Source organism: Ananas comosus, linkage group 9 (genome assembly GCF_001540865.1).
Source record: "Ananas comosus cultivar F153 linkage group 9, ASM154086v1, whole genome shotgun sequence".
NCBI classification, from domain to species: Eukaryota; Viridiplantae; Streptophyta; class Magnoliopsida; order Poales; family Bromeliaceae; genus Ananas; species Ananas comosus.
The window spans coordinates 7,472,775-7,483,923 of NC_033629.1; the positions used below are offsets into that span (position 1 = coordinate 7,472,775).

The following is an 11,149-nucleotide window of genomic DNA, read 5'->3' on the forward strand; positions in this document are numbered from 1 at the left end:
AGTGAGAGAAGGAGAGAAAGGGAGAGAGGGTAGAGAGTCTTAGAGAGAGAAAGAGAGTTTTCTCTTTGATGTTGGTGTGAGGGGAAATGAGCTCAAGGGCTTTAAAACTCATGTATATATCCTCCCAACAGCCATTTGCACAAAGGCCCCTCATCAATTTAACACTTTAGTCCAACCCCACTTGCTGCGAGTTCGGGATCCGGACCCTACACTCAGGGTCCGGACCCCGAGAGTATTTTCAGCACAAAAAGGCCTGAAATTTTCCAGCTTGCTCTCCAAGGTCCTAACCACTAGTCTAGTGCACTCCGAAGCATTCGAAATGATCAACGGACCTCAACTTGTCCATCACCACACTTCGGTCAATTTGACTGAAGTTCGGTATAACCTATTAGGGATTCGCTATGTTACACATGCTAACCTAAGCTAAACTAAAAGTGAAAAGAAGTTTCAATAGTGCTCGGAGGTTGCTCACCCTATTTCCACTTTCAAACAAGAGTTTACAAGAGTAACTCAAATATTCAAGAAATTTTAAAATTTAAATTTAAGAAAGGTAGGGGTAGGGGGTTGCAACTATAAAGTATGATGATTCGCCACTTGATATTTTGCTCCTATCACTGCCACTATGGCATGATCAACTTATGTTTGGGTGAGCTCTCCCGAATAGTGGTTGCTATTCGACCCGTTAGGTCACGATTTGGCCTTTATTTCACGATTTGGCATCGAGTAGCAGCTGCCCCGATTGGGCTTATGGCATCGGTCCATAGGACCACCCATTAATTAGGTCCTTTATCACTGCCAAATCGTGATGTTTTGCTCCTCTATCACTGCCACTATGGCATGATCAACTCATGTTTGGGTGAGCTCTCTCGAATAGTGGTTGCTATTCGACCCGTTAGGTCACAATTTGGCCTTTATTTCACCATTCAGCATCGAGTAGCAGCTGCCCCGATTGGGCTTATGGCACCGGTCCATAGGACTACCCATTAATTAGGTCCTCTACAATTGATATTCGATATTGTTTGACGCATAACTAGGCTTGGTCACAGATATCCTGATAGTAGTTGCACAGTCTTTACTACTTACATGTGCTTAATGTACCTCGTTTTAGCTTACTCTACGATTGTTTTTATCTAGGTGACTGATTGATGTAACTTGCCCTCGATAGCTTGTTGCACCTACCAAAAAACTTTGTAGTTTCCCACTCCTTATAGGATTGTTTTTCAGGTACGTCGGGTGGGGTGGAACATGGCGCAGAGTGAGATTGCATGCAAGGTAGTTCACCTAGGGTACTGCTTTCTTACTTTCTTTATAGTATTTACTAGTGCTTTATTTCCAACATTGTGCACGTGTAAAAAAAATTGTGTCCATATAGCGGGTTTGTTCACGCGTCTAGTTGGGCTTCTAAAATGGGGTGTAATAGTACATAAAATAGTTTAAGTTTAGATTTTTCTTAATTATATTTATAGATTATATGAAATATTTAAGTTTATATTTTCTTAATTAATATAAACATTTAATTTATTGATAGGGTAAATGAAGAGTTTGAAATAGATATTGTAATACATGAAATTAATTTACCAAATTATTTTTTTTTTTACAAAACAAAAGGTGAGAATAATCCACCAAATATATTTGCTTTGTAGTATAATATAGTATAGATATAGATAGATATAGATTAGAAGCACGAATTTGAAACTTCTACATTTCCGACTCAGAATCTTATATCTTTTCTCGCTGCAATCAAACTTTTTTTTTTCATCAAATACTCCACTAATATCTATGACTAAGAAAGTAAAAGCAAAAAAGTTCGTAGGACGAAAAGTGCTGTTGATTTTTTTTTTTTTTTTTGAGAGAAAGATAACATGCTATCCGCTTCATTGGTCTCATTTATTTATTTATTTTTGAGAGAAAGATAGCATGTTTATTTCTTTGGAAAAAGAGCTGAAAATGTGAAGCAAGTAGATTTCGAATTTGGGACCTTGGGTACCAACCATCAAACCCTTTATCACTTGCGCTAGGGACGGTCAGTTTGTTGATTTTTATTTGAATAGCCAAATTAATGGTATTTCAATACTAAGACATTTGAATAAAGTGTGACAAAATTATATGTTTAGGTAGCGTCTAATTCGGGGTTAAAGCGGGGATAACCTCTTATCCCCACTTTAACTCTAACATAATTTTTGGGGGGTCAAATGGATTATTCCGAGATAACCCATGTGGGGTGGGGTTAGTTAACCCCACCCCCTCTTGGAATAGGGGTGGGATTAGTTTGCTAATCCCACCCCTATTTAATGTTTATATAATTTAAAAAAACCGACCTGGAAGAAAAAATTGTTAAATTTATAAAAAGTCTTTCACCTTTAAATATTTAAATTTTAAACATAATTTTACATTTCTGCATTTTAAATTTTAATTTTAAATTACTTATTTTTATTAATTTAAAATTTAAATTTGATATTTTATCATTTGTAATCTTGAGATTTGATAGCTTTAAATTTTTAAATTTGAGATTTAAAAATATAGATTTTAATTTTGAATTATAAATTATAAATTATAAATTGTTATTTTTAATTATTTAAATTTTAAATTTAAATTTAAATATAATAATTGAGACAATATCATTATTTTTTATTTATAATTACCCACTATTTTCTTACTCAATCTTATCTATCCAAACGTAATTTTTCTTAATTTCGTGAACAATTCAATTATCATTCAAATATAAAATTAATTTAATTCAGACTTAACTCTGAATTTAATCCTACCTCTAAAATAACTAGCTCTTATTTAATCCGGAGCGAAACGGAGGTTTCAATGCAAAGACCTTACCTTCAGTAAAATTTCAGAAGAGCGGAAAAAAAAAAAAAGAAAAAAAAAAGAAGAAGAAGACAAAAAATATCATCTTATAATTCTTATTCTTGCCCCCGGTAAGAATCTTCCCACCATCCCGGTGAGCTTACCCTCAAAACTTATGTCTTTCCCTCCGTACCCCTAGTCTCTCTCACTGCCCCACAGTGGAGCGAAGCATTCTAGGGCTCGCTATGTCTGAACAGGAAGATGAAACGCACGATCAGGTGCGTCCATCCGTCCACACAAAAACCAAATCGCACGGTCATCCGCATCCTGAACATCCATCCGTTTAGTAGTGTGGGGAGTGGGCGAAAGAAAAAACAGACAGAGAAAAACGGGTGGTTGGTTTTATCCTTTATTATTATTATTATGAACACCCCTTCCCTCTGAAGCAAAAGGAGGGGCCGTGTAAGAAAAAGAAGAAGAAGAAGAAGAAGAAGAAGAAGAAGAGAAGAGGGTTTGTGAGCTCTTATCACAACTACAAGTGAGAGAGATATAGAAAGAGCTAGTTCATTTGAAGAAGAAGCGGGGAAGTCCCCTGTATTTTGTACGCTTCCTATGTATCCTCTTTTTTCTTTTTTTTTTTTTGGCCTTTTTCTACGCTTTTCTCACGCACGAGATCTCACCTTTTCTCGATCAATCTCTGATGGGTACTCTCAATCTACAGGGGAATCGCCTCAATCTCCCTTTTTTCTCCTCATTTCCCTCTTTTTTTCGCCGTAAAAACTGGATCTTGATGTAAGAAATATGTTGTTTTTGTTCCTTTTGCAGTTGTAAATCTGAAGGTGGGGTTTTTCTTGTTCATTTTCTATATTTTTCTCTATTTTCGTGGGATTTAGATGGATCGGGAAGCGAAGAATCCACCGAGGGCGCCGCGAGGAGGAGGAGGAGGCGTAGGAGGAGGAGGAGGAGGAGGGGCTGCGCCGGAGCCGAGCTTCCCCCTGCAGTGGGGGAGCCGCAAGAGGCTCCGGTGCTTGAAAGTGCGCGAGGAGGGCGGAGGATCCCCTGCCAAATCCGATAGCAATCCTCGGCGGTCCCTTTCCCGCATCAATCGCCGCATCATCGCCGGAGGCGTCGGAGGAGGAGGAGGAGGAGGAGGAGGAGACAACCACTTCCCTTCCCCACCCCCCCATCATCACCCTGCCCCTCTTTGCCTCAGGTCAATTTGAATCAAAAATACAAAGAAGGATATCTAAAAAGTTGGGAATTTGAACTCATTGCAATACCCAAATTTGGAATTTGTCATCAGGAAGGCGGATTCGGCGGGCTGCGAGAACGGGGGGAAGTCGCAATCGATGTCGTCGTCGCCGGAGAAGGAGGACCGGTTTTATTCGACGAGGGGCTCGGCTGCAACGGTCTTCGAAGAGAACGGGGTGATCGGGAACGGGGAGGAGAGGGGTGCAGCGGTTTTACCACGGTTCTTCATCTCCTTGTCGAACAAGGAGAAGGAGGAAGATTTTCTTCAAATGAAGGGGTGTAAGCTCCCGCAGAGACCCAAGAAGAGGTCCAAGTTGATACAGAAGTGCTTGCTCGTATGCTCTCCTTTCCTATTTTTCAAACACAAAATCTGCCCTTTCGCGTATACTTGAACTTCAAATGTGACCTTTTAGTTCATTTTGGCTTTTTGATGGGTGTAGTTGGTGAGTCCTGGCGCATGGCTATCGGAAATCTCGCAGGAGAGGTACGAAGTTAGGGAGAAGAAGGGCTCGAGAAAGGTATACTAAGCCTTTCTAATTTCTCATTTCAGTAGGGTTTTTTTCGATTTAATCGGTTATCTGGTTTACTGATCTGTCTAATCTTGTTGCAGCGAAGGAGAGGATTGAAGGCGATGTCTATGGAGAGTGATTCAGAATGATTCGGAGTGGTAGAGGAGAGTTTTGGTATCGAAATAGATCTTGTGGGGTAAGTGGGGATCGATCATTAGGCATGTAATTTGTGTTCTTACTCACTATGCCACCGCAAATCCACAATCAGTTGGGATTCTTTTTTGCCATTATGTCCTCTCATCTTTTATATTTAGGAGAACTTGAAGCGTCCTCTTTCTTATTTGTGCTACCGAAGGAATAGCGAGATGATCCTTGTTTTGAGTTTAAATTGGTGGAGAAGAAATTATGAGGAGGACAAGGAAAAACCTCTGGCGATTAGGCATTGCACGGTTGCACCTACTTTCTTGCCCTGTCCTCTCTGCATCCGAACCCTTACGGAGTTGAATGTGATGTTTCATTTTTATTAGAAGAGACAAATGCCATCTCAGGAGTGGTCGGCGAATGCTTGCCTTTATATCAGCTTATTGTCCTCATTACTATTTTCTATTGTGAGTTCCGAAAGATTCCTCAATAATACTGAATACGAAGGTAACGTCTAATCTTAGGTATTGCGAGCAACAGGAAACTTTCAAAGCTATTCCTAATTTTTCAGTAAGTATATTTGATGAAGAATTAATTACTGCTCCCAAATTGTTTTCTTGAAATCTTCCTTGCATTTGATAACTTGAAGAGTTTCTTGTGCTACATATTCGAGTTTCTTGTACTACTAATATGTAGCCTTTAAATTATGTCAGAAGGCTCCATTTTTCCAACAGTGGAAATCTTCATAGTTAATAGCGATGTGTTTGTTATAATTTACTTCCTTATTCAAGTCCTTTGTTCTATACCTAAATATAATCATCAAATTTAGTCTTGCATTTACTTTGGATACGTATTTTTTTTTTCCTACTGTCCTTGACTATCTAGTTTACATTTTACATTATAATCATATTTATGATGCATACATACTTCAATACATTTGACACGTCTGTATTGGAGATTGTATGGGATATAATACTCTGTTGAAAGCTTAACATTACTTGTTAGTCACTTTTTTTGTTTTTGATTTTTTTTTTCTTATATAAGGGTGAAAATTCGAATGTGGCTTGGATAATTTTTGAGTACTCTGATACTTTTGAGAGAAGATATTAAATTATTAATAATGACAAGAATCCTCGGAAGATAATGCAAATTGAAGACATTATATGAATGTATTTAATTTGTACAATCATGGGTTGCGGTATTAATTTCCTTACTATATATACAAGCAGACAGAATTAAACTTTTTGTAGTATGTGCATATATATGCGTGCGCCTGTATATGTGCGTGCTTGCCTGTGCATGCCCATTGTCGTATCCTTAGCTTATAATGTATGTCGTGGCAGTGTATCCACAGTGTCATGCCCGAATCCATGCAACATAGACTGATATGATATCATTGTTATCCCAACTGTATAGTGACTCTTAGCTGTTACGCTGTGAAATCATTATGATTGAATCACTGTGAAATTGTTACTTATTTAATTGTTGCCTTTCATTATTTGGCAAATTTGTGACGGCTGAAGGTTTTGTCCTTCATTGGTCTCAAAGTTGGGCTGTGAGACTGGGGCTCTAATTTATTGCATCAGTTCAAGATAAGAGAAGCCTATGCTACGGTGATCATCTAGTTCCATCAAACTTTCCTTTTCAAAATTACAGGCTTAAATTATTCTGTTGGAAGTTTAATCTGAATTTGTTTTGTTTCTCTAGTCATGTGCAACAACGAGGGGAAACAAATTCCTTTTGGGGTTGTAGAAATTTTGACCTAAATATCATGTTGTGTTTCGCACTGAATTGCTGATTTCTCCTGTTGAATCACCGGAAATATTTGCAGAACAGTAAACTTGGTTCCTATCTTTATGCGATGTCAAGATTTGTATGTTTGTAATCCACAAAGTGAGGCTGGAAATTTTGAGGGTTTATGGGTTTGAAGTATATTTGATTAGAGTTTGGAAGTTTGGCCTTGCAGAGGCAGAGAGTGTATGTTTGGATTCTCTTATCTGACCCATAGAATGTATGTTTGGATTCTCTCATCCAACCCTAACTCATTTTCATAAATCTCTTAACTATATTTTTCTAAAGCCAGGTGCCAAATAAGACTTTCGGCTAGGTTTTGAACCCGCTGTATCTTGTTGTACTGCAAACTCCATTCAATAGTTATGCTTTGTATTAAGTTGTTGTGACAAACCATGAGCTTTGCATTTAAAAATGCTGGTGAGCACATTTTCTATTGATGAAGAAATTATCTAGGCAAATTGTCTAGGCACATATGTTGGGATATATATATATATATATAGAGTCGGCTAGTATGCTTCTGGAAGCACGGAGCCCTCCGTGCTTCCAGAATTGTCCTTTGAAGAATTGGAAATACTTGGTTTGATGGAGCACACTTGGACGCACAGTCGTTTCCGCAAAGACTCTCGAGTGTTGTAGGGTTTTGATTTACTAACTCTGGGTTTAGGATCTTCGGTGCTTTTGGTTATATGTTGTGGACGTGCGTGAGTTTGCAAGCTTTGTGTCCCAAAGCTCTCCTCAAAGTTTATCTATGTATCGGTGTAAAGTTTTCTAAATGGTATGCCCTACACTTGTAATGGTGTCATATGATCTATGCCTGCTTCCATCTATGTTATATGTTGGCTAACACACTTGTAACACTGTAACTATTCACCCTCCTCAGGTATCATTCGCATAAAATTAAGTCGTTTAATCTGATACCACGGTGTTACGCTACATTGTACCCGTGAATGATGAAACCAAAAGGATGATAGCAGGGTTTATGCATTTCAGTATGCTTTCAAGAGCAAGCTTCATTCCTTACTTGTGTAGGCAGATTATTTGTGATGATTTTACTTGCTGGCTATTTGGACAGTGTTGGTTTGTTGTGATGGTGCTGATCTGCGCATGCTTTGCTTTGTTTCTTGAAGCTACTTATGTTTCTTCTTTTTCCTTCCGTATGGTATGCGAGACATTTGCAACTTCATTTCTTGCATTATGCGCCAGATTATTAGTGTCTGCTGTCAGAAGTGAAATTTTATTCTAGGCATTTGTCCGACTAAGCGACCTACTCTGAAGCTCAGCAGAAGAGATTCAAGGCAGATTGATAAAACTTGTTGGTATGACTGGTTTGAGACCTAAGCACATGATCTGCTTGGTTGGATGTAATCGCTAATATGGTGTGATTGGAGATCCATGGAGCTGAACTTACAGCAATTATATTTGCATCTATCATGTTTGGTAATAATTTGTAATGGAAAGCTCCGCGGCCAGAAATTTTGTGTTTGCTTCTATATAATTGAAAATTGTATTTATAAATTTTGTTATTTGATGTATAACAAAGTAAGATAAAATCTAATATAAAATTTTTGGCTTAATCAACACTAATACTACACTGTATTGAAAAGGGTCTTTTTTTTCTTTTTTTTTTTTACTGTCTATACTGTACTGTTTATTTTTCAAAGATATCACTCAACTATTCTTTTTATATTTTTAATCTCTACATTATAAATAATAAATCTATAATTTTACATGAAGCTAATTAAACATACTGATTAAGATTAGCAGAGCATATATTTAATTTATTGAATTATTCAATCAGTGCTTTTTAATAAAGTTTTTAGATTTTATCTAAAATAATAGATTTGTTAACAGTAATACGGTGGTTGATAAGAAAAAAAATAGTTAAGTGATAACTACGACAAAAAAATACAACGAGGTGGAAAACAAAAATAAATCTAAAGTACAGTAAAAAAGAGGGGCAAAATATAATAGTACAATAGTATCTTTGAAAAAAAATATATATAATATAGTAAATGAAAAAAATAGTAAGTACAGTTTATTAGAGTGTACTCAAGCCTAACTTTTTTGCCCCCTTTCCAAGATATGATTCAAGTAAACTTTGTCAACTACTTCACTTACAAGTTCGGATAACTTAGATGTTTCAATTATAATTGCTGCTGATTTGGACTCGATCTTGTATACAATGGGTGACTCTTTTTTCTTTTCTTTTTTTTTTTTTTTTTCAATTACAACTGTAGTAGTTGATGGCAAATGCAATAATCCAAATAATAGATTTATGGCCTATTTTGTTGCTTTGTATTTTGAATTGAAATGCAGGTCCAATTGCAGTTGGGCTAATTTCCATTTTTTGTTTTGTTGCAGTCGCCTCTGAGAACTAGGGTTGCGCCTGCAGGTGATATTTTATGCTTGTATGTTCAATAAAAAATAATTCTTTAAAATTGATGATAATTAATAAAATTATTTTAAAACATTGACCTTTTTTGGTATTATAATAATTATGCATATTTTAGGGGTAATCTTACCGCTGAATAAAAGAGGTGATGTGATTTAAAAATGTATTTTGACTCTATGCACGTAAATGTAATAGTTACATTTGCAGGGTCTCCCTCTGTATAAAGCCAAATTGCTGCATTTCGAGTTGCATGCATCTTTAGTCGCAACGTCGAACCGAATGGCCTGCTGTTGAGATACGTCTCTAGCAGCTCTCTAATCATGGGAAAAACTATTGTTGTATAAACTCTATGCACCATTCTCTTCAATCTCTAAATAAAATTTTGCTACAGAGGTTTTAAAATTAAATTTTGCTTACGGATTGTGTTGTATTATTCTATAATATTCCAAAGACATCATTAAAAATAATTATAAAAATGCTTTACCAGGCAAATTGCACTACTAGTGCTCGAGCTCGGAGTTTTATTTTGGTCCTCAAAACTGTAATTTTAGCATTTTGCAACTCTAAACCTTTAATAAGATTTTAATTTCATTTCTGAACTTGCAATAATGTTTCATGTTAGTCCTTACCTTAATTTGTTGCGACCCAAATCCCCTCAATTAGAGTCTTGACCGCTGTACCTCCATAAAAATCAAATTTAATTTAAAATTTTAAAACTTATGAAAATATAAGGCTTTTAAGAAATGAAAGGGTACCCGTACCTCGATATAATAGAGCGAGGAAAATATAGAGTAACACAGTGAAAGAATAAAAGACACAACACATATATAACAAAATATAAAATGAATGCAATGCATGTACAATATGAACTGCTACTAGTATAGTACTGTGTACAACCTATAACCGGTGCCAACTCACCAGGTAGTCCACTCTCGAGGGTCCGTTTTCCAAATCCTGAATCTGCATGCAGCATGAAATGTGGGCACATGTCCCAAGTGATTTGGATTCTATTTCAAATAATTAATAATTAGTTAATCGAATTAAATAATATACAATGATATTAAGTTACTACATTAATTCCAGTATGCAGATGATTCTAGAACTAATGCCCGATAGTCCTACAGAGGAAATAACTGGTAGGTACTGTTGGTAACGTAGAGATAGATTACCAACTCATAACTTAGCCCAAAACCATACCTTCTATCTTCAAACACCATGTGTCGTTTCAGAATAACTCGTCATAACATACTCAGTCTTTCAGGCGAACATTATTTATTCTTACAGGTACTACTCTTGGATGTATCTCTTAGGTCACACATCTATCTGGCCATTTTGGTATACATCGATTATACTAACTGATGTAACTCGAGTGTCGCTCAATATGATATCCCCAAGCGATATACGATACCGCTCGGCATCTTGCTCACGCCTGGCCATCCCGACGTACAGAACTTAGTATATTAGAAAATAAAGTTTCTATATATTATGAAAATTTGATAGAGAGAATGATGGAGATTTGCCTAATAATTTTGGACCCAGATTGTCTTGCCAATTCAGCTGGTTTTTTGAATAGATTTAATGATAGCAAATAGAAGGCAATAATGGATTTAATGACTACACATAGAAGGCAAAAATATTTTGTATTTTTTTTTTCCTTTCTTGATGAATTCACGATGTATATTATATCTGGTACATAGTATCAAATTTTAGTGAAGTGAGACCAATGTCGATCACTCTAATTTGAATTTTCATTCTTTTCCACTAATCATTTTTCACATGGTACCAGAGAATTGGAAGTTCTATACCTAGTATTTTTCTAATGGCGAAAGAAGATGCTATGGTGAAAGAAGATGCTAATAATTCCGCGTCCGGAATTGATGTTTATTCACCATATATATTACATTCACCCATCTGACAATCCAGGAGCTATGCTTGTTGCTCAACCTCTTTTGGGAGATAATTAACTAGGGGACATAGAAACGCTCCATGACTGTAGCCTTAGGGGCAAAGGACAAGCTCTATTTTGTGGATGGGACTTGAGCAAAGCCAAAGTCTCCGATTGATCTCGTTCAAGCTAGCATAGGAACGGTGCAATCATATGGTATTTTCTTGGTTGATTAATGCATTAAGCAAAGATCTCCGCTAAAGTGTGGTCTTCGTTGAAACAGCTCATGAACTTTGGGCTGAACTTGAAGAAAGATTTTCACAAGGAAACGGTCCTCGCATCTACGAAATTAGGTGCACCATCACTAATACTCGTCAGGAG

The 11,149-nt window shown here is 36.6% G+C and overlaps 1 protein-coding gene across 7 annotated transcripts; it reads left to right on the plus strand.

Annotated features, from left to right (window-relative positions):
• On the plus strand, positions 3,167-7,981 carry LOC109715542 (forkhead box protein C1-like). 7 transcript variants are annotated; one of them, XR_002217642.1, is made up of 7 exons: positions 3,167-3,397; positions 3,518-4,009; positions 4,100-4,382; positions 4,488-4,565; positions 4,658-4,752; positions 5,222-6,310; positions 6,405-6,688. XR_002217642.1 is itself a non-coding variant. In XM_020240614.1 (6 exons), the coding sequence occupies exons 2-5, from the start codon at positions 3,690-3,692 to the stop codon at positions 4,703-4,705; spliced, it is 729 nt and encodes a 242-aa protein (XP_020096203.1). In that variant the 5' UTR covers positions 3,167-3,397; positions 3,518-3,689; the 3' UTR covers positions 4,706-4,752; positions 7,735-7,981. The 7 variants fall into 7 exon arrangements, 6 of the variants coding, with proteins under 6 accessions (XP_020096203.1, XP_020096201.1, XP_020096202.1 ...); XM_020240614.1 differs by lacking the exons at positions 5,222-6,310; positions 6,405-6,688 and adding an exon at positions 7,735-7,981; XM_020240612.1 differs by having other exon boundaries at positions 5,222-6,688.

Coding starts and splice junctions, on each gene's coding strand:
- LOC109715542 (XM_020240614.1), top strand. CDS start 3,690: ATGGATCGGGAAGCGAAGAATCCACCGAGGGCGCCGCGAGGAGGAGGA. Junction 4,010..4,099: donor CCTGCCCCTCTTTGCCTCAG/GTCAATTTGAAT, acceptor ATTTGTCATCAG/GAAGGCGGATTCGGCGGGCT. Junction 4,383..4,487: donor TGATACAGAAGTGCTTGCTC/GTATGCTCTCCT, acceptor TGATGGGTGTAG/TTGGTGAGTCCTGGCGCATG.